At 44.1% G+C, this 23,824-nt stretch overlaps 1 protein-coding gene and 1 long non-coding RNA gene across 2 annotated transcripts in view; one reads left to right on the top strand and one right to left on the bottom strand.

Annotated features, from left to right (window-relative positions):
* Positions 1-10,152: 10,152 nt before the first annotated feature.
* On the bottom strand, positions 10,153-11,369 carry LOC309373616. The gene is made up of 2 exons (XR_014170097.1): positions 10,457-11,369; positions 10,153-10,359 (listed from the first exon to the last, which is right to left on the bottom strand). It is a non-coding gene; the product is annotated as an uncharacterized lncRNA (long non-coding RNA).
* A 237-nt stretch (positions 11,370-11,606) lies between these two features.
* Positions 11,607-23,824, top strand: part of DELE1 (DAP3 binding cell death enhancer 1) — a 20,940-nt gene continuing 8,722 nt past the window's right edge. Inside the window, exons 1-6 of the mRNA XM_081917865.1 lie at positions 11,607-11,763; positions 11,859-11,967; positions 19,172-19,247; positions 19,397-19,532; positions 19,762-19,902; positions 21,216-21,277. Of these exons, the coding sequence (XP_081773991.1) occupies positions 11,712-11,763; positions 11,859-11,967; positions 19,172-19,247; positions 19,397-19,532; positions 19,762-19,902; positions 21,216-21,277 (576 nt within the window). The 5' untranslated portion in view covers positions 11,607-11,711. The remainder of the gene's footprint in view (positions 11,764-11,858; positions 11,968-19,171; positions 19,248-19,396; positions 19,533-19,761; positions 19,903-21,215; positions 21,278-23,824) is intronic.

Here is a 23,824-nt window from a genome sequence, read left to right as displayed (position 1 = left end):
TTTTCAGAACCTTTTCCCATCTCCACAATATATTTTTTTGAGCTGAGGTCACTAGAACCGCACACCGTCTTCCAAATGTGATCACACCATGGATTTGTATAACGGCACCATGTTTCTGCCAGTTCTGTTTCCAGTTCCTTTCCTGAGGATCCCTCTTTTCTCTCTCTCTCCTTTTGTGCTGATGAAAGGAGAATCCAGCTCTGCGGACAAGTCATGCTTCTGAGTGCAAAATGCTTCATTGGCATTAATTTATGATGACTACAGGACACAGGTTGTGAGTTTTTGCCTCCTTTGGTTTGATGGACTCAGTGTGTGTGTCAGGGGCGAATGAAGGCGTCGCAACACCTGGGGCGGGGATGTCACTATGTAGGACACATGTGCAATGTCGCTACATACGACGCATGTGCTGTACATAGCGATGCCACACATGCACTGTACATCGTGGTTTGCCAGCGGCGGCTCTCCAGCACCAAACGGACTGTGCTGGGATCCTCTGCTTACAGCTCCAGCCGTGAACAGAGGATCCTCCATTTGTGGCTGTGGTGGCGATGGAGGGATCCCACCGCCGTCCATAAAGCGCTGGAGCGGCGCCAGCGGCAAACCGCTATGTACAGCGCATGTGCAGCATCGTCACCTACGGTGCATGTGTGCGATGTCACATATGTGTTGTACATAGCAGTTTGCCACGGCAGCCACAAACAGAGGATCGTCCACATGCGGCTGTGGCGGTGCGATGGCTGCTCGCGCCGCTGCGAGCCCCCGCGGGGTGCCTTCATGTCAGCCCCCCAGACATGGCACCCGGGCACACCGCCCCCACCCCCGTTGCAACGCCACTGGTGTGTGTGTGTGTGTGTGTGTGTGTGTGTGAGAGAGAGAGAGAGAGAGAGAGAGAGAGAGAGAGAGAGAGAGAGAGAGACCTTGTCTCTATGTTTTATATATATATATATAATTTTATTCTGGGACGCGGGTGGCACTGTGGGTAAAACCTCAGTGCCTAGGACTTGCCGATCGTATGGTCGGCGGTTCGAATCCCCGCGGCGGGGTGAGCTCCTGTCGTTCAGTCCTAGCTCCTGCCCACCTAGCAGTTCGAAAGCACGTCAAAGTGCAAGTAGATGAATAGGAACCGCTTTATAGCGGGAAGGTAAACGGCGTTTCCGTGTGCTGTGTTGGTGCCGGTTCGCCAGAGCAGCTTCGTCACACTGGCCACGTGACCCGGAAGTGTCTTTGGACAGCGCCGGCTCACGGCCTCTAGAGTGAGATGAGCACGCAACCCTAGAGTCGGACACGACTGGCCCGTACTGGCAGGGGTACCTTTACCTTTACCTTAATTTTATTAGTTTTTTTAACATATCATTTTCTTTTTCTTTTTTTAAAAATATTTTTTATTAACAACCAATCAAATCACATTAGTTCCAAATTATACCATTACATAATAAACTCCAAATATTTAGCCAAATTTTAAATTTTTGTTGGGGGCACCCTTGCTTCGAGCTCAGAAAGGGTCGAATCCTCTCTTTTTTTAACATATCATTTTCAACAGTAATTAAACATACTTTTACATCTTATTCAAATTTTTGACTTCCATCAATCCTGTCTGAAAATTTTCCAATCCAATCTCTCTGTATGCATTTCTTATCTTCCCTATTACATTTCAAACTCATAACCAATATCTCTCTCTTTTTCTACTCTGTAACACTTCGTATATATCTCCTTACAAAATTTCCTGTAGTCCTACTAGCGTAATTTGTTGATTACAGCTTACTCTTCAAATAATTCATATGCTTCTTCCAATCTTCTGTAAATCTCTGGTCTCACAGGTTTCGAATCCTTCCTGTCATTTTGTCCAATTCTGCATAGTCCATTAATTTCGTCTGCCATTCTTCTTTCATCGGAATTTCTTCTTGTTTCCATTTCCATGTCTCTATGTTGGTCGTGTGTACACAGGCACCCAGGCTCCTTTGTGAAGCCTCCTCTGCAGGGGCGGTGGTGGAAGGAAGGCCCATTGTGCCGCTGCCTTGCACCTTGAGCAGACACCCACCCAGCGCTCACACTTCCTATGACCTTCCTTGGGGGCTGCCTCCTTTCCCAAACAGTTGTGGGCAGGAGGGAGCCGTTTTGGCCACTGCCCAGGGCTGTGGGGCTCAGTCCCAGCCCATCAGCTGTGGCGACATCAGTTCCTGGAGGGGGAACGCTCAGGAGAAAGTAGTGGGGGCAGATCCACGATGAGTGGTCAGAGAGCAAACTGGGAAGAGGAGGAGGTTTTGGAAGCTGAAGGGGCAACAGGTTTTAGTGAGCAAGAAGAGGCTGTAGCAGAGAGCAGTCCAGACTCCAAGGCTGAAGAGGAGGCTGGAGGAGACTGGAACCAGCTCCCTTCTCCCCTAGTCTCCTAGAACACAGAGAGAAATTAAAAGGGCAGAGGAGAGGTTGGTTGTGCACAGGTGCAGTCTATGACTGCTTGGGGAAAAAACCTGGACTTAGGCAGCTGTGGGAAGCAGGGACCTTCATTCCTCACAACTGCCTCATTCAGGTAGGACCTACTGAGAAGAGCTGGAATCGCTAGGCCTGTGCTGTTTTGATTTATTTGAATAAAGAGTTAACTTCACTGACACCAGTTTTGTTGTTGTTGTTGTCGCTGCTGATCTTCACCTGACTCCCGCTTCTGACATGTAGCCAATTCTTCCCATTTCTGGTCTTTGCTGTCCCTGCTCCACATTGCAGGCATAACATTTTAGGGATGTTTTAGGGTCACTTCCGGGTTCAGTGAGATGTGCACATGACTGGTCGCACATATATGAGATGCGCCTAAAATGGTCACTGCCTGTACAGTGGCACCTCGGGTTAAGTACTTAATTCTTTCCGGAGGTCCGTTCTTAACCTGAAACTGTTCTTAACCTGAAGCACCAGTTTAAGTAATGGGGCCTTCCACTGCCACCGCACCGCTGGAGCACGAATTCTTTTCTCATCCTGAAGCACAGTTCTTAACCCGAGGTACTATTTCTGGGTTAGCAGAGTCTGTAACCTGAAGCGTCTGTAACCTGAAGCGTATGTAACCCGAGGTACCACTGTACTCAGTTTCAAATACCAGCAGTAATGTTTACACATCAATAATGTGACACAAATATTTTTGCAAAAAATATATATATACCAAAATGGAACTGTTCCTTTGGAGCACGCTGATTCTTACACCCTGTGGGAATTAAACTTATGAGAGACCTTGTTTACTTTACTGCTTTAAGCTACTTGAGTTTAGTTAACCTGGGTAGAATGTTAAGTCCTTTGAGGATTTTAAACTGCTTAAATTGCTCCGAAGATCAGCTTAGTCTTAAACTGTTCAAAAGGTTTACAGTGCAGCAATTAATGCACTCTAAGCTGATTTAAAAGCTTGAATTTTACTTACCGCACTCCCATTGCCCCACCTCACTTTTTAAATGTAATTTCTTTGTCCAGTCATATCTTACCTGAAAATGTAAAAGGTAAAAGTAGAGGTAAAGGACCCCTGGATGGTTAAGTCCAGTCAAAGGCAACTATGGGATGTGGCACTCATCTCACTTTTCAGGCAGAAGCCAGAGCACATGGAAGCGCCATTTACCTTCCCGCCAGAGCAGTACCTATTTATCTACTTGCACTGGTATGCTTTCAAACTGCTAGGTTGGCAGGAACTGGGACAGAGCAATGGGAGCTCAGCCCATCACACAGATTCGAACCGCCAACCTTCTGACGGCAAGCCCAAGAGGCTCAGTGGTTTAGACCACAGTGCCATCTGCATCCCTACACCTGAAAATGTAAGAAATCTCCAGTCATATGGTGATTCTACTTAATAGATCCTTGACCTAAAAGTCATTGCCTTGAGGATGTTATTTGAATATCAGAACAAGAACCAAGGAAGTACAGCAAAAGCGAAAGTTGTCACATACACTTGAGCCCTATTCGCATGATGAATCTGAATTATACTTGTAGACCTCTTCCAGATCTTTGTACATTTAGCCAAACCTTTAAGCAGAGACTATGTGTGGAGGAGTTCTTTGTGATCTGCATCAGTATTCTGAACACTGCACAAAGAGCACGGAGATATGCACATTGTAAGCTCTAGCCAGAGGTACAGCTTAACATGCAGATAAGGGGTGTGTGTGTAGGTATAAGCTTAAGAACGTAGGCAAAATCTTAGATATAAGTCTAGATTAGATCCAGCAACTTTTCCATGGGTTTGGGGCCCAAAAGTGAATATACTACCCAAATTACAACTTAAATTTGCACAAATGTTACAAATACCATTAGTGGTATCCTCATTTAGATATTTAAGTGTGGAGGTCTTCAAAAATAAACTATATTGCCATTATTATGGTTGATTGTGGTCCAGAATGAAGCCAGAGATAGACATTGTCTCACTGGAATCTTTCACTTTTCAGTAGAAGAACTACCCTAAAAATGATGCTCTTACCTTGATTCACATGCATTTATGTACTTATTCTATACGCTACCTTGGGAAATACCATCATATCTAGAGATGGCATCACAAATAGAATTATTCACCTTCAAAAGCACAAAACCCAGAATAGCAAAAACCATGAGATACAAATCCCCTTTAGAAGTTGGATGTGGATCCCACAACCTTTACTTTATAACCAAGCATCCCAATTTAGATACCTAATTACCCTCATGAATGACACAGGAAAAAAGCAATGGGTACAAGCTGAAAAAACCTTTATTGGCACAGGAAGATACAGGTGGCATTCATTTTAATAAAAAGGCTTTAAAGGAAAACATAGCAAATAAAAAAATCCACTATACCATCAATACTGCACTGAAGGTTTGGCATCATAGGAAAGGTAGTTTATTGCCAGGAATCTCCCCTCTGACACCGATCCACAGATATCCAGACTTCTATCAAAATGATAGGAACATAAACACAGATGCACCAAAGGAGGATTACTACATAAATACACAACCCATACTGAGAGATGCATGGAAAACTAATGCAAAAAAAATGAGTTTCGGGTGGTTGTATTGATACCAGTTGAACACTTTAATAATATGGACCAAGGGCATAGAGGTTTAACACATTTTGAAAAAATTAGGCATGGTAGTTTAGAGAATAGCTCCTCCTCTTCCATTCCTCTCCTTCTATTTTGTCTTTCTCCCTTTCAGGATGCAGCTGGTAACAGAAGTGATGCAGGTCTATCTGCCTGAAAGGCAGAGCAGTGGGAAGCCGACACATCCATCACAGATCTGCTGTTGGAATTATGAAAGCACCACAAGTTCTAACTGTCAGTCACCAGTTCCAGTTTGCTGCTTCCATATGCTTCCAGCCAGCAGACTCTCCCTCACAATCCCTGCCAATTAATGCCTATTAAGTTCACAACTTCATTATTGTAAAACAGAACGAGCTGACCCCTCCCTTTCTCCAACAGTCACACACATTCACTGAAGCTGAGATTCATGGTACCTTAAGGAGGTGGTGCAGAATGGCCAATATTTGACCAGATTTCAGGTCTAGAGAGGAACAAAACAGGGGTGCCCTTTATCACCCCAGCTTTTCATTTCAGCAATCAAAGCAGTGTTAGGCAAATTATCGTATTAAAGGTATTAAAATAAATGGCATGGCCCACACACTTAGTAAGTTTGCTGATGACATCACTCTGGTTTTCTCCGGCTTGGAGACCTTGATGTCAGACAACATTCGGGTGATTGAGTGCCTGGACTGACAATCACTCAGAATCTGAAACACTGTGCTTGAACTTTCCTCCTGCAACTCAATCTAAATTACACAAAATTGTCAAATTCAGTTTCCCCCCTAAATATTTTTAAATATACAAGTCACCAGACACTGGTCAAAAATTTGTAAAATAAGCTTAGTATGGATTGTCTGACAGGGATGGCTAACAGTGCCCTACCCCACCCTTCTTATAAAAGCTTAGCTTGTTTATATCTCTCTCTCTCTGGCTTCTTATAGAGGAAGAGAAGGGAGGGGAATGAGCAAAAGACTCCACCTCTCTACCAAAGCCGCTCTTGTGGGATGGAGATACTGGAGACAGGGGTGGGACCTGCTGGCAGTGATTATTTTTGATTGGCTAGGCAGAGATGGGCAAAGCATTTAAGAAGCCTTTGAGACAGTGAAAAATTTATTAATGACTGTGACAGGAGAAAGGGTTATGGCTCTGGAAGTGCTGGGAGGGCTATTTTGCCCAACAGAAGAGGTTCCGCTGTGAAATGACAAGAATTGACAGGAGACATAGATATTCTGACATGCTCTCTCTGAGAGAGCTCACAACCCATGCTTGCTTTCCTTGGTGCAGTGCTTTCAGATAAGCAGTGTACTTTCAGCTCACCGGAACCTCTTAAAAATTCCCCAAAGGAGCTAATGCAGTTACTTCTACACCTGCCAGCGGTCTGGCTTCAGCACCTTGCAGAAGTGGCAGGTGGGAGAAGAGCCACTGTGCAGTGCCTCTGATACGATTACGCTTTCCCAATGAGTTATTGCTAGGTTAAAGGGCTGTGATAGTGCCAATATCCAAAGCTGGGTTATTGTGTTATTTATGCGCTATTGTCACTGGATATTAGCTCTATGATCAATCCCAGTGACAGAGGCTGCTTAGCCTGTCACACTTTGTTTTATCTTCCATCCTTACTACCTCAAAATTGCTAATCCAATGTCTCTATAACCAATTTAGGGGAGATCAAACCCTGCTGTTACAGAGTGGTATGAAAGCAGGTTCTTGGTCTCCAACATTGCACAGAAGATGAAGTCTTCAGGCTTTGGAGCTAAGCTGCCGCTGCCTGTTGTCTGTCTGTCCATCTATTAGCAAAACACCCATCATTAGGAGTGTGTGTGTGTGCGCGTGTGCGCGTGCATGTGTGTATTTGTGTAGCAAGAGTGGTTCCTGCCTCTAGATCCCTGTGAGGGAGATCCCTGTATAGGGACCAAAGGCAGAACAAGAATGGTAAACGTTCACTTGAATAGGGGGACGCAAAGAGATACATTAAGACAAATCATTGGAGTGGAGGCTAAACCTCCTTGCAACTCAGTCACTGAGAATTAAGCTTTTTCTATCCATATAGTTCTATTCTGGATTCTTCATGGCATAGAATCATAGAATTGTAGAGTGGGCAGGGATCCCAAGGGTCATCTAGTCCAACCCCCTGCAATGCAGGAATCTCAGCTAAAGCATGCATGACAGATGGTCACCCAACCTCTGCTTAAAAACCTCCAAGGAAGAAGAGTCCACAACCTCCCAAGGGAGACCATTCCACTGTCAAGCAGCTCTTAATATCAGAAAGTTCTTCCTGATGTTTAGTTGGAATCTCCTTTCTTGTAACTTGAAGCCATTGGTTCCAGTCCTACCCTCCAGAGCAGGAGAAAACAAGCTTGCTCCCTCTTCCATGTGACAACCCTTGAGATACTTGACGGTGGCTATCGTATCTCCTCTCTGCCTCCTCTTTTCCAAGGCTAAACATACCCAGCTCCTCCAACCGTTCCTCATGTGGCTTGCTCTCCAGACCCTTGATCATCTTGGTTGCCCTTATCTGCACAAGTTTAAGCTTGTCAACAGCGTTTTTATGTTGTGGTGCCCAAAATTGGACACAGGACTCCCAAGCGAGGTCTGACCAAGGTAGAATAGAGTGGTACTATTACTTCCCTTGATCTGGACACTAGACTTCTGTTGATACAGCCTAGGATAGCATTAGCCTTTTTTTCCCCTTTTTTTCCTTGCTTGTGGTCCACCAAGACCCCTAGATCCCTTTCACATGCACTGCTAATAAGCTAGGTGTCCCCCATCTTCTATTTGTGCATCTGGTTCTTCCTGCCCAATTCTGTCTTCTGCGGCATTAGCTACACCTCCCAGTTTGGTGTCATCTGCAGATTTGATTAGACCCCCTCCATTTCTTCCTCCAAGTCGTTTGGAAGAGTCCAAATCAATTAATTTCATAAAATTTCTCTACTGCTGGATTATAAAGCAACCACCACCTTCAAAGTAGTTTACAAAATGGGAGATATTTCCTATGACTTGTTGCTAGGAGTGAGACTTCACCCTTAGACCTCCTCATCCCCGTTTCTTTCCGTTTCTGCCCAGTGTGTTCTGCCAATAAACAGCTTTCCTTAGGTTGCAAGGAAGGGAAATGTTATGAGTTTGTGGGTGCCAGACTCTTGTGTCATGAGTTTCTGGGTGCCAGGCATTGAAGCCCTGGGCATTGAACATCTGGAGAGTTGATCTAAGCCTTGTTTAGATGTACCCCAAGCTCTACATTTGATTATTGGCTATTAAAAACTAGTTGGAACCATTTTATTTCATTCACAAAAGAATTGGAGCAGTACTATTACTTCCCTTGATCTGGACACTATACTTGTTGATGCAGCCTAGAATAGCATTAGCTTTTTTTGCTGCTGCATCACACCATTGACTCATGTTAAGCTTGTGGTCCACCAAGAGCCTTAGATCCTTTTCACTTTTACTGCTAGTAAGCCAGGTGTCCCCCATCCTATATTTGTGAATCTGGTTCTTCCTGCCTAAATGCAAAACCTTACATTTGTCCCTATTGAAATTCATTTTGTTAGCTTGTGTTCAGTTCTCCAATCTGTTAGGGTCAGGGTCATTTTGAATTCTGATTCTGTCTTCTGCACCAATAGATACCTCTCCCAGTTTGGTGTCATCTGAAAATTTGATGATCAACTCCTTCATTCGAGTCATTTATAAAGCCATTGAAGAGCAATGGGCCCAGGACCCCACTTGTGGCTTTTTTCCAGGAGGACAAAAATGTCCAGGAGGACATTACTTTTTTATTATGATTTTCAGTTTTATACATTTCAATAACTTTACAATCATTTTAACATTTCAAAATTCAACTTCCGTTCCCCTCTTTCTATCACTTAATATTTTATATTTCCCCCCCTGCATATCCAAATTAACTTAATTTGCTCATTTATTAATCTACTTTAAATATACTTTTATAAAACTGCAGGTTATTACAATGTTCTTATCTGTTTACAGTTTATTTGTAAATATTTCCATTCTTTTGTAAGCAGTTTGTAAGCAGTGGGTTTCGCCATCTCTGCACATTTCATAAGATTTGCTATCCATTCTGGGACTTCTTCTTTCCATTATTGGACAAGTAACCTAAGGGACCACACTGGAGACTCATGGTGTTTTTTAAATACTGTAAATTCAGGCCTGTAAGGCGACCTTTTAACCCCGAAAGAGGTTAAAAAGTCGGGGGTCGCCTTATACGCCGGATATCCGCCCCCTGCTGCTGCTGCAGCGGCCTCTGCTCCACACCGGAAGAGAGTGGCCTGGCGTGGAGCCCGCCCCCCACGCTGCTTCTGAAGCAGCGGGCAGCTGGCTCAGCTCCACGCCGGGATAAAGCCGCCCGGCGCGGAGCTCACCCCCCCCCCCACCGCACTGCTTCAGAAGCAGCAGCAGTGTCGGCGGGGTCTGCTCCGTGCCAGGCGGCCTTCTCCCGGTGCAGAGCTGCCCAGCGTATTAGGCAACTGGGCTTATAAGACGAACCCCCAAATTGCAGCTGCCAATTTGGGGGGTCGTCTAATACACCCAGGCGCCTATATATCTATGGTATATATCTAATTGGGGGAACTGGGTCTTGGTGGAAGGAGAGTTGTATTGGAGTTGCGGGCCTAACTGCTGTCGCTGCCTGGAAGAGAAAAGATGAGAAACCCAGAAAGATGGGTTATTAACATAATAATAAATGAAAATATTAATTTATTATTATGTTGATAACCCATCTTTCTGCAACAATCTCAAGGTGGCTTACATTAGCCTACCTTTCTTCCTTCCTCATTCCATCGCTGAACTCTTCTTGAATCAGAGAGCTGCCCCCCACCCCACCCCACCCCCACCCCACAGCCAGATTCTCTCTGGCCTCCCTGTTCCTCATGAACAAAGATCAACACTCACTAGCCATATTGCCATCGGTGGCATTCATTCATTCATTCATTTCTTGATACTCTCTATCTAACAGCTAAACCTCTGTTGAAGAAAATAGTTGCTCAAATAGTTGCTCTTCCCAAAGTCATCATCCCATCCCTGAACTGTTCTTGAATCGGGGAGCTGCCTCCTCGCCACCCCCTGCCCCCACAGCGAGTCAAATTCTCTCTGGCCCCCCCTGTTCCTTATGAACAAAGATCAACACTCTCCATCCATGTTGGCATCAGTGGCATCCATTCCCTGGTCATACAGTCTTACATATATGGTTCTTATCTGCATTAACTCCTCCTTCTTATTTTTAATTACATTTACTTCATCATCCCATTGATGTGGCGATATTTCTACCTTCTCCTCCTTACAGACCAGGGGATGGATCTTTGGCATGTGACAACAGGAGACCAGCAGCCCATGCAGCCTTTGATACCTAGGGAAGAAGAGGGAAAATAATCAGGAAATGGGTTCTAGATACTTCCTTGATACTCTATATCTCTGAATTTAGAGCACCTGGCAACTAAAGCTACTTTCAGAAACCTCTATTGGAGAGTACAGCAAGCAGTTGAACCCATGGAGGAGGGCATCTTGTCAAAGGACCGGCCAAAATTGGGAGATGCTCTTCTTGTGATGATGCCCACAAGGGGGAAGGCAAGCCATTTCCCTCAAAGCATCTAAGATGGCCCTGAGGACAACCTTAAAAAATAAATCTAACCATGACCTGATTCCCCATGTTTCTAAATCTTAAGGGGTAGCAAAAGAAGCAGACTGTGGAAAGAAGAAGAGCTCCGACTTACAGGCAAGATGAAGAAATTTTCATTTTTCAGAAGACACAATTCATGTAAACAGCCTCTTTTCTTTGAACTATCCTCAAATAGTTGCTCTTCCCAAATTCTCAGCCAAGTCACTCAGCTGGGAGACATGTCACAATGGAGGACATGACCCTGTTACTGTAGCTATCATACTTAACAATTAGCATTGTTCCCCTTAACATGCATTTTTCAAATATATCTTTCAGTGGGTTAAGCGGTTTTATTCAATTTATTTAGAAAAGATCGCGAGCTGGCTTTACAGATGCAATTCTCCTCTCTGTATTCTGTGCTTTTCCTACTTTCTTGCGCTGCAAACCACCCCTGCCAAGTTTGGGTGAAGGGTGGTGCTATATAAATTCAATAAGCCACATAATCATAATAATGCATCTCTCTCTTCTAGAAAGCTCCCGCCCAGGCACTTTTAAGGAGCAAAGCGCAGCAGCCGAACCCCAAACGACGGCTGCCATTCGTCCGGGTTTTCCCCGTCACGTCTGCAAATTGGGCAGGGAAATGGGGCGCTTTTTGCGGAATAGGTAAAACCCGGACATATGGCAAGGGAGGTTATTCTCTTTGCTTCTTTTTTCCCGAAAATAACCCTTTAAAAATCCAAAAAGGCTCCCAAACTTTTGTTTTGTTTTGTTGGGGGAGCTGTTTCCCCCCCAAAAAAATCTCAATATATCTGTCCGGATTTCCACTTGAGGGAATATGGCAAAGCGCGAGGATAAGCCTCCTTGCCGCGCGCAGGCGCATTCGCGTCCTGAAACCGTTGGTCGAGAGCACGCAACGAACCGCGCGCTCGGCTCCAGGGCGCACGCGCAGGCCCCTTCCGTTATTTCCCCTCCCTCCCGCTTCGGCCTCTTAGAGGAAGGGGCGGGGCATCCGGAGCTCGCCGGAGAGCCCCGGAAGCCAGCCGCTCGTGGCGCGAGCCTGACGCAAGCCGGGCGCTCTGTCGGGGACGGCGAGGCGCCTCTCTATGGTCGCCGGGACGATGCTGTGGCGGCTGCTGTGGAGCCTCGGCCGGGGAGGTGCGTCCCGTCTCGGGGCGGAGGGAGGGCGGGAGGGCGCGGCGGGGGCCTCTCGCCCCTCTCCTCACCTCTGTCTCTTTCTCTCCCGCGCGCAGTGAGGCTCCCCGGAGGAGGAGGAGGCGGCGGCACCGTCGCCCTCTGCCGCCACCGGCCTGTGGGCCCGGCCCGGCCCTGTGACGGAGACCCCTCGCCGACCGAGGACAGGTGAGGCGCCGAGACCCCGCCGCACCTGCAGCCGCGCTCTCCGGGGAGGGGGGGGCTGTCATTGCCATGGCCGCTGCTATTTATTGGGACGTGAGCCGCTTCATCCTGCCCGCAAGCAGAGGCAGAGAAAATAAAGCCTCAAGCAGGGCTGACAGGAAGGAGAAAAGGGCGAAGGGCAGCCCAGGGAAACGGTGGCGCCAGGTGAGCCTCCCTGGGTTACCTGCGCAGGTGTAAACGACACCCCCCACCCACCTCAGGCCTTGAAAAGTTGCTGGATCAGCTTCGTCCGTTAAGTTTATTCAACGAGAAGAACTTGTTTGTTTATTTTATATATATATATATATATATATATATATATATATATATATATATATTATATTTTTATGAGTTTTCAAATACAAAAACAAATTTATACATTCCATACATCTTAATTACATCTTACTCCTTTTTTGACTTCCCTCAATTTGTCTGCCATTCCTTCCTATTGTTACTTTTTACACATTTCTGCCCTTTTAACCCTTTCCCCTCACAGAGCTTCCTTAAAGCTTACAAACGTAATTTTATTATCACTCAGTTTTTGCATATATTGGATAAACTTTTCCCAATCTTCTGTAAATCTTTGGTCTCGTCGATTCCGGATCCTTCCTGTCATTCTGTCCAGTTCTGCATAATCCATCATTTTAGTTCTCCATTCTTATTCAACCAGAAGAACTTGTAATTGGATTTCAATTAAACATGCAATTAATTGGTCGCTCTTTTGAATTTTATTGGGTTATCGTCTTTCTTAGCGGGCCATGCAAACCACAGGGGCTCCCAAAAAGTTTGGGAACCAGCCAATAAACCTTTGGCTGTTACACAGAGAATTTGGATAGAAAGCAGCATCAGAAACACAGCGGGCATGCCTGTGTGGAAAGAAGTGAATTGCTGTCTTTTCCTTTTAATCACACTTTGCTCCTGTGTGGGTGGATTTTGAAAGGGCAGTGAAAGTAGAAAAATAACAAGATTTATCCTTGCTTGCAATCTGAAACATGTTTTGGGTTGGATCGCTTGTGGGAATCTAAAACAATCACTGACAGAAAGAGAACCAATTTCCTATAAAGGTAAAGGGACCCCTGACCATTAGGTCCAGTCGTGACCGACTCTGGGGTTGCGGCGCTCATCTCGCTTTATTGGCCGAGGGAGCCAGCGTACAGCTTCCGGGTCATGTGGCCAGCATGACAAAGCCGCTTCAGGCAAACCAGAGCAGCGCACGGAAACGCCGTTTACCTTCCCGCTGGAGTGGTACCTATTCAATACTTGCACTTTGACGTGCTTTCAAACTGCTAGGTTGGCAGGAGCAGGGACTGAGCAACGGGAGCTCACCCCGTCGGGATTCAAACCGCCGACCTTTGGATCAGCAAGTCCTAGGCTCTGTGGTTTAACCCACAGCGCCACCCGCGTCCCTTAATTTCCTATATAGTCAGGTGGGGCAAAAGGAGAAATAAAGAACAGCGACAATTTTCTTGTTTATTTCCCAAACGAAAACCTTTAAAATTGAACTACATAACTGGCAATAATTTATTACTGTACAGTAACCATTCATGGCTGAAATAAAGTTATAAGGCATGAATTTTGTGCTGTATAACTTTAGACTACATTTGGATTGGTAAGAACAATTGTTACAATTCTAAGTGCAAAAGAATTGATGGAAATCCATACTGTGGTATCTTTGTTTGCATATGTCTTGGTTTGCATACATTTTAGATTACAAACACGTCAAACCCAGAAGTGCATGTCCCGGTTCGCAATCTTTTTTTGGATTACAACCCATTTTTTTATTATTACGAACAAATTTTTTTGGGAGGTCCCATTGTTGAAAGCGCTCCTTGAGTTAAAACCTGTTTTGGTTTACAAACAGACCTCCAGAACGGATTATGGTTGTAAACCAAGGTACCACTGTATTTTTGCAATTTTTCTTTTTAAATGGTATCACAGCTGTGGCCTTAATAAAAACAAATTGGCTAGAAATGATGGCATAAAATTGTGATTTGCTATAGTGAGGATAATAATATGAAATGTATAATTTTAGTTCGTTCGTTCGTTGGTTCATTCGTTGAAGGAGACCTAGCTGACCAAGATTGACCCACAGGTCAGAAGTTTCTCACCCCTGCCCTAAACTGACACCTCACAGCAAGCCCAGAATCTGGGCAAAACCAGGCCATGAGGCAGAAATGGGGAGCCACAGGCTCGCTCTGGCCCTTGGGACTCTCCCCCCCCCACACACACCCCGGCTAGAATGTGTCCTTGGATTTTGATCATGCTTCTTGGATGGAGGATAGAGAGGGATGTCTGAGTGTATGTAAATACAAGTCTACTGTACAACCTTAAAGTTAACATTGCTCTAATTTTGCACTGGCATTTCCCCCCCAGAATGCTACCTTAAAAAGAATTCATTTCTCAGGCTGAAAACAGGTTCTCCATCCCAGCCCTAACCTGGGCTCTTTTTATCATTAGTTCTGTCCTGCGATATTCGATATTCGTGATGGGTGGCAGCTCAAGCAGTTGTCCAGAAGAAGAGTTCTTGTTTGCCTGAGGCTACATTCTTTAAAGCAGCTTCCAGTGTGCTTAAAGGGAAATATGTGCAATTTATATTCTCAGCATGTGATTGTAATGATCAAAGCCATTTTTTCTCTGGAACAAGACTTTCAAGCTAATGCTCATTTTTCAAGCTCATTGGCTTTGGTTGCAAAACTCTACAAATAAAGGGCTTTAGAAACTGCAAAGTTTATTCACCCTGGGGTTCTTTTTGTGGGGTGCGGAGCAGGGAAACCTTAGCTATTTCAGAGGGAGGACTTTTCACATGAGGGCTGTTCAACAGAGTGTTTGCTACCTTCACCTTAGTGTAGCCAAATTTTGGCAACTGTAAGGTGATCAGGAAATATTGCTCACTGCAGACACATAGATTATCAATATAGCTTTGGCAAGGATTGTGTTATTTTAATATCTTTGGGAGTCTTATGGAAATAAAGCTTTGAGCTTGTCGCCTCTGCTTTTATGACTTCTGGTCTGCCCAGCTCCACATTACAGGTGTTTCAAAGATGAATTTTGGGCATAGTTATATTTAAGGGTGGGTTGGGGGAGCTAATGTGCCTTGGAAGAGGGCCAAGTCTCTTCTTTCTCTTACTTCAAGCCTCCACCTTGTTGTGTTGTATCAGTTTTAAGCTCAGAGAATTGTGCCTGCAAGCATGATATTCTGCCCCAACAAGACATGGTTCCAATAAGGAAACTCTCAAATAGGAAATGTACCTTTTCCTCAATTTTTGTTCAATCCAATTTCACATGCCTTTTGTAATAATATTAAACACATACACACAATGTTCTATTGACATTTGGAAAAAATGGCAGAAAAAATACTGTTCGTATATTCACCACTAATGCCAATGAAGTACTATTCTAAAGCTAATGACCTCTCTATTAAAAATACATTATTTGACAACCAAAGGGTTATTGTTGAAATATTTTTACCAAAATTCATACCCAATCTGAAGAAAGCAATTAACCTTGGCATTAAGGAACCTAACCTGTAAGATGGCTTCACGTTTATCAACTTTTAGATCTATTGCAAGACCCTGTAGTCCCCTCTCATGCCACTCATCTGTTCTCCTAATGGAAAGGTATTTGTGGTAGCAATGTTTAAGAGCTTACTGAATTTGTATTATGAGATTTTAAACAAGTTTAAAATCTAATTGGGAGATGAACCTGAGGGAAACCAAAGATGAAGCTACCTAGTCAGGAATGGGGGGGAGCCCCTTTAAATCTAACACTGTTCTTACAAGGGAACAGGCATTAGAAATAGCTCATAGACGGTATTTTACACTGGTCAATTTTTCCAGTATCTCTTCGGAGTCCTACCATTTGTGCTGGAGAGAATACGATCAACAGGGCACATATGTGGTGGGAATGTCCAAAACAACAAATATGGTTTGAGATATAAGTAGACATTTTGAAAATTATTAAAGACCATATTCAGTTTTCTCTAAAACTTGCTTTACTCTGGATATTTGAAGGAATAAATGAGAACATTAAATCCAAAGAACTGCATGCCTTCCTGATTTCTTGCAGCAAGACTGTCTAACTCAATGCCGGAAGCCACTTTTGATTTCAGTATTACAAACTAGTGGAATAAGATTTGGAACTTTGCTCTTCAGGAAAATAATAATAATTTAATAACAATAATTTTATTATTTATACCCTGCCCATCTGGCTAGGTTTTCCCAGCCACTCTAGGTGGCTTCCATCACATATAAAAACAAAAGATGTCAAACATTTCAAAAAAGCTGAGACGGCATTTCAGATTCCTAAAGGGAAAGGTAGAACCAGGCTCCTTCATGACAGTCTGGTGGGGAATTTTTAGACTTTGTTAAAACCCATCAAATACATCCACCTGTTCCTTCGGCATTTACGGACCTCTAGGTCACGTAACTTACTCCATACTCACATTGGCTGGAAGAAACACAACCATAATCCTTCTCCTCAACATAATCCTTTGACCCTCAACTTCTTAGTTGTCAGCTTAACCATACTGATCCTTTATATAATAGTATAGCAATATTATGAACAGTTATTGCCCTATGCCTCATGTTTGTTTTTCTGTTAATGTATTTAAACTTAATAAATAAAAAAGAGCTATGCCTGCCAGCTTCCCTTGGAAAACAGTGCCCACTGTCACCATGCAATTCTTTTGTAGCCAGAGGAGCTGATCATGTTATTCCAGTTCTTTTTCCATCGCTACCTCTACACATAAACTCAGCAAGGAGCTGTGGCCAGTCCTAGCTCTGAGGAGTGTACCTGCATTATATATCTGTTTTCGAGCAGCTCCCCATTAATGCTTTATATTTTTAGGTGTACATTTATTTTATATTTTAAAGTGATGAGTTGTGAAAGTGGTTTGTGTCAGTGTATTGCCCTAGAATCTGACCCTATTAGAATATTGCTTTGATGTGGATGCTGGTGCATGTTTTCAGATTAGCACCCCATGCTCCAAGCATAGCCTAAGTCCCACTGCCTCCCTGAATCCCTGAGGCACTTGGGACAGCCATTACTGATACAGATTTAATAACACTGCAGTTCATTACATGGTCACAGGTTATTAAACAGAGAAGACTGAGGAATTAGATTTCAAGGCTTTAATAATGCTCCGAATGATAGATGTAAACCATAAAATAAGCTGCAATACAATATTCCCTCATCTTACATGGGACTCAGATCCAAGGGTTTCACGCAGCACTATTTTTCTAGAAAAAGAGGTGCTGGAACTCACCATGAATGCCTCCCTTGTTCTTCTATAATGGCAGTGCTGCCCACCTGAGAGGTGCCAGAACTGAGTTCTGGTGAGTTCCGGCTGAAAGAGAAACCTGGTTACATCAAGCCCTTGGATCCGCCCCATGGCTAGCAAGTAAGGAGGTGGGGAGAGAGCATTCCCAGCACTCCCAGATCTGGCACGCTGAGTGGGTCTTGCTCAGCAAGCAAAGCATAGAGCTTTCAAACTTTTTTCACACTGGGTTGCCAAAGCAGACCTGGTGCGAAAATAGCTTTTAAGATCTCCCCCTTGCTTGGGGAGCAAGGACTGCTTGGTGTGCTGGCATGAGATCCCCCTCAAAAGTCAGATTGTCTCATGAGATCTTGTGAGAGTATTCCAAAGTTGGTGTGCCGAGTGGACCCAGTTCAGAGAGATCTTTTAAGCTACCTGCCTTCCTTTGAACTTTACCTGTGTGGTTTAAAGCAGTCTGCCTTCAACAGCATATTGTTGAGATTGCACAAGTCAAATGCATGTAAGAGGAAGGATTACTGTTCTTGGATTTCTCAGTTAAACAGAACTTCCCCCTCATCCCTTTGGGGTTTCGAGTGGAACATTGCACATGCAGGGACAGTTTTTCCAGCCCTGCACTTGAGTCCATGCCTTCCTGTCTCTCCTGCAGGATACTGTCCTAGGTGTGGGTTTACTGTCTGTGGGAGACACTGCTCCCAGCTGTTGGTAGAGCAGAGTGTTAAAGCAATACATTTGGCCAAGACACAGTATACACATATAGCACAGTGCTGAAAAGCATGTGGTGTGTGCGTGCTGTATATGTGTGTGTGTGTATAGGCAACTCCCATTCACGGGTGTTCAGGGCACGTGCAACTGCCCACGGGGGCAGCTGCAGAAACAATACCTTGTAGCATGGTTGCTGCCTTTCTTTGTTTACCTCTGTGGAGTGCTTTCTTCCAGTTGTGGAGGTGGAGTGGGAGTTGCTGTTGAATATTTGTGTCTAGAGTTCCAAGACAAGGTACAAGTCTGGGTTCTAGTTAAAGGAGTGTTAGCTATGTGCTCTGACAGGCTGCTTTGTGCAGAGTGCCCTTTCTCCCTACGTACCATCACCCTTGTGTGTTGTAAGTGTGCACACCCTGAGGCAAGAAAGAAATAGCTCCAGCATTTGAGTTATCTCCCTCTGTGGGGTTCATAGGCTGTTGGTGGTATGTTGTAACTGGGTGCTGGTTTGCATCATATTTTACTGCATCATGAGGGTGGCTTGAGGCGTAGGGGTGGGCAGAGTTTTTTTGTTTTGTTTTTCTCTCTACCGAGTTTTTAAAAATAAATTATTTATTTAAAGTGTATCTCATCATCTACTGCCATGTCAGGGGGGCAGAAAGGGGTTTCCACCATATCCAGCAGATCATGAGTACAGAATTGCAATCTAAAATTAAAAAGATTTTTCATCATCCTCTAGAAATCTCCATTTTGCTCCAGCTTGAATTACATCCATGCTGGAGAGGCAGAACACAGCCAGCATCAGGCTTACACAAGTTCACAGATGAACCATGTCCTCGACTCAAAGGTCACTATACTTTGGAGACTTGCCCAGAGATTCCAGTGCTATAGTTCTGCATCCACCTGACACTAAATTTAAGCTAAATATGTTTGGGGTGAATAGTTCATAGGGGGGAAAGAAAATTGTTGAGTTAACTTTTCTAACCCTGCTTACATACGGGAAAAACACAGATGAATATTAATATGAAAACTGAGTGGCAGGTAACCCCAACCGCAAGAAAAGCTGGTGTCTGAGTGTAGATTGTGGAGTAGGTCACACATAGCCTTTTCTCCAAAGCTTTGGTGCAGGCTGAATTAAATGCAAGCTTATTTTCTGGTTTCCATATCCGTTTTCATTTCTTGTCCTTCTTTCTGAAGCCGGCATGGTAGGCACCAGCAGCACAGAAGTTGTGGATGTGGGAACCTCTTGCATCACTGCACATCCTTCACCTTGGTAAGTAGGCCTGGGATGATTGCATGGTAGAAGAGAATGGTCGCTTTGGAGGGGCAGAAGCCAGGGTGTCTTTATAATAGGAACAGAGTTGTATATAGCCTTTAACAAAGCTGTTCTGATAGTCCCTAACCCTTGCTCTCCTTTGTTAGAGTGCATTGGCTGTTCTTGCTGTGGAGTTGGTGAAGCATGTTCGAAGGCTGAGCTCTGTGCAACCAGGTGGAGGAGATGTTGGGTTTTACCAATTGGAGGGTCATCTTGCTGTTTTGCCCCAAAGTCAACATTCAGGTAAGCTTGCTAGGGAATGGCACAACTGAGTCTAGAGCATCATGTGCTGGGAAGAATACACTGCGCACACACCCACACCCACACTTCAGCTATATGTACTGCACTAGAAACTCCAGCAGTAAAACTGTATCAGAATTGTAAAGACTCCTAGATGCTTGAAGATCTATCTTCGTAAAATAGGGATTGAGACAGCATCCTATGTACTTTTAATATGTTTCCTCTCCTTCAGTCCCTCCCACAGCCCCTTCTGCTTGCTCCAGTGAGAAAGAGGAACAACATTTCTTCGTGGGAGATGACTCCAGCTATGCACCAAAGAATCCATCTAGCAAAACTTCACAGCCAAAACAATATCAATATGTTTCAGAAACAGGTACAGATCTTGATTTTAGAATGCAAAGACACATCAGAATGCATGGGGTCGTGGCCAGCTGCAAACGAGGACAGGCAAATCAGCAGGTCGTGCAAGCAGCCTGTTCTGAGGCAGAAGCCTGGAGAGAATTTGGCTTGGGACATGGTTGCCTGAGATGTCTCTGGTTAAACAGGAGATTCACTTGTGGGCTTTCCAATCAGTAGCTGCTTTACGGAACTTTCCAGTCAAGTACCTTGTGTTTCAAAAGCATTTGAATTATTTGGGTTAAATAATGGAGAAGACAGGTTTTGAATGAATATATCACCCTTATTTTCATACTTTTAATGAAAGAAGAAAGTGGGACTTAAAAACGTCTACAAAAAGAGGAAGTTTAAAGTCTTGTCGAAACAAATTGATGAGCAATATAGTCATCAATAAATTATTAGTAACCCAAATAGCTGCAATTTAAGAAGAAAAATTGTTTACATTAATTACCTTCTGGCCATAGGTGAATGGGAATGGGAATGGGGTTCTTGTAATCAACAGGTATTTGGGTCATTACAGAATCTCTAAAATCCAGTAGAGAGAGTGGGTATAGCTGTACAATAGCCTTGTGGCTAATGTGAGAGAGGTGCTGTCTTCTCCAGGGGGCAACTGTTTTCCAAGGCTTCTGCAATAGCAATTCCCAGCCCTCCTCTACGATCCAGGGGTTGAACCTGGGAAGGCTATATGCAAAGCACATGTTCTTACACTAAGGTAACGTGGAGGCACAGGAGTGTGCCCATCTAATCACACAACTGCTAATAAGGAACCCCTTTATTAACCACAGGTTTCGTCCCAGTCTGGTGAGTTTTTGTGGAGACAGGCAGCAGTGTAGGCCTAGGTATAGTGCTGTACCTGACTGGGCTCCCCTGCTTCTGTCCAAATGTGTCACAGATTCTTGATCCTTATTCCACTTTTGTGATCTGTGCCACAGTTTGCTGCCCATGCTGTGCAAAGAACGGCTCTGGCCAAATTATTTATTTGACTGAGTTCTCAAAGATGAGCAGGGTGACTGTTGAATCAGAATAGACCGGTTTAAATTCATGGATAAGGTTGAGTGAAACCTGTTAATTTCAGTGGGTTTACTCTGAGTAAAACTTAGTTGAAGGGACGTAGAAGAGAGCTGTCCGCTGTAAGGCATATCACAAAATATTGCTGATTTAACAGAAGAGTAGGAGAGGAAGCTGCAACTTCCAGATCTGGGCAACCAGGAGTATGGCAGGGAAGGCAACTCTGTGTTGAGGCCCAGACTGTCATTGCCTTACCTTTTTTTCCCCTTTCTTTTTTTGCAGGGGACATCCTCTTCCTATCCAGCACAAGTTCTGATCCAGACTCGTCCCTATTACGCTTGCAGGTAATTCCTCTTTTCTTTTTGTGGGACTTGACTTTTAGCATGAATTTAGCTCAGAGTTTCTAAAGTAAGAGATAATGAGCTAGGGAAGGGTCTTTAATTTTTCGAAAGCATGAACACACTCTGCATAACCTTGATACCACTTGCCGTATTAGTATCATGTGGATTTCATGTGCATTTGGTAAACTTCAGGGACATCGTGATAGCTTTGAGACCAACTAAATTCAGGGTAGAAGCAAAGGCACATATTTTAATGTTTGCTTTGGAACCCCTACCTTGACATGATTGCACAATGAGAGTAAGAAATGGATATGCCTACGTAGATTAAGCTATAAGGCACCACAGTCTTGGGCCATGATCACTAGCACCACCCCAGGTGAAGAATCTTGGTTTGTTTACTGAAGTGGTATCATCCATGTTTCCTTCTGTTACTCAGAATTTGCAGGTATACGTTGTCTCTTGAAATCTGCCAGACATTGAGGTTCTAGCAAGACAGCTCACTTAATGCAAACTGTATACATTGACATAAAAAGTGTTTAAAGATTTTGGGTTGACTCATCTGACAACAGTTGGTTGATGTCGCAAAATGTGCGTGTTCCAACTGCTCAGGGGATAAAACTGCTAGCAACAGAATGTTCTCCAGCTTCTGTGAAAGAAGAAGAAAATACCAATTTCGGCTGGGATTAAATTCCTATGCCTTCCCAACCTGGCACTCTTCAGATGGTTTGGACTTCAGTGTCCATCAGCCCCAGCCAGCATGGCCCATGGTCCAAGATTATGGAAGTTTAAGTCTAAAACCTGTGAAGGGCATCACATTGCGGAAGGCTGCCCAGGAGCAGTGAGGAGAGGTTCAGAATGGAGCAGAGCCTCAGAAGGAGGCTGAGTAGTTAGTGCAGGCTTCCTCAAACTCAGCCCTCCAGATGTTTTTTGAGACTACAATTCCCATCATCCCCGACCACTGGTCCTGCTAGCTAGGGATCATGGGAGTTGTAGGCCAAAAATATCTGGAGGGCCAAGTTTGAGGAAGCCTGAGTTAGTGTGATGAGATATAGGAACCCAAGGGAAGGATAGGTGACAGAAGCCTTTAAAAAAGCAGGACAGAGAAGACCAAGTGGTATCTGATAAGAAGGTGGAAAGCTCACATGGCTGTACAGATAGAAGAAGCTATATGGTAATAGCAGGAAGTAGGTTTGTCCAGGTAAGGAGAATAGCTAACAGAGAGTGATGGTGTCTCAGCTAAGTGGTATCAAGTAGATGCGGCCTGAAAAACAGAGACTTGGGGAAATGATAGTGTCACGACCCAGATTGAGGATGAAACTGGATAGTGAACTTTAAACAACAGCATTGCTGTGTCTGCCTGGTTGTTCAGGCCTGAGACACACGGTTTGGGAATATATTTACTAGGATTTCCAGTTTTACTAAAATCATGTTTAAAGATACAAGATGCATTTTAATCAGGACTATAGAAGTTTGGATTGAAAGAGGTAAAGAGAGTAAGGCAAGAGCTGACACAGTGCTCTTGAATTTGTTGGAAAATCCTAACAGAAATTCAGGTTGTTGTCATTATTATTATTATTATTATTTCCTGCAACATGTTGCACTCAAAATGCAATACAAAGGGAAAATATGGGCAATGACCGATTAACACGCGTCTGAATGATGCACAATCATGCACATGTGAATGAACGATGCCAAACCTGGAAGTGACCCCAAAAGTCTCTAAACACTTCACTAAAAGGGCAGAATGGGGGCAGGGCAGGGTGGAATGGGGGTGAGCGCTTACCCACACTCCACCGGTGTTCACAGGGGCCAGGGACGGGTGGGTAATTTCTGGGTCCAAATCTGGAAGCGCACTTTTCATGCCAGAGAGCTGCATTCACATCTTTTGTATTATTATCAAGCCAGGCTTTATAGCTTCTGATACAAAAGCATTTTTAATTTTCCATAAGGAAGGACTAACCCATCTTGCGTTCTGGCAACGGTCCTTACTGCCTCTTAATCCTGACAAGATGAAGCGTATCCTGTAATATATACTTCTGCCATCTGATGGCACCAAATCATTCCAGTACAGTACTGAAATTGCTGACTCCGTAGATTTGCTAAAGATTCACTGAAAAAATAAAACACTTACTTGGCTTCAGTAAAATTAGCATGTGCTAACTTTCTAAACTTTCTGAAATCTTCTTTTAAAGTGTTGACTTTAATATCAAGAAATAAGGGATATACTGAAGAGGTAAGAGGGCAAAAAATATTCACCTAAAAAGCCCTCTAAACAACTGACAGGAAGTGAAATGTACCTCAAATGGCTATGTTGTATATGATGATAAGAGATTATCCAAATGTTCATTGCTAGTAGCAGATTGAGAGAGGCTGGACTCAGTGAACCCTGTGATCAAGCAGAACTGCTCTTGCTATACCTGCATGTAAAGTCTTGAGTGCCAGTAAGTCATGAGTGCCACAGCTGTCAGGCTGAAAGAGAAGGGAATAGCATTAAAGGTGGAACTGCCTGGACCATCTCCCCACTAATGTGGTTTTCCAGGGCTTGGGAAG

Source organism: Podarcis melisellensis, assembly GCF_964234715.1.
Source record: "Podarcis melisellensis genome assembly, chromosome: 7".
Lineage (NCBI taxonomy): Eukaryota > Metazoa > Chordata > Lepidosauria > Squamata > Lacertidae > Podarcis > Podarcis melisellensis.
This window is presented reverse-complemented; position numbering and strand designations above follow the sequence as displayed.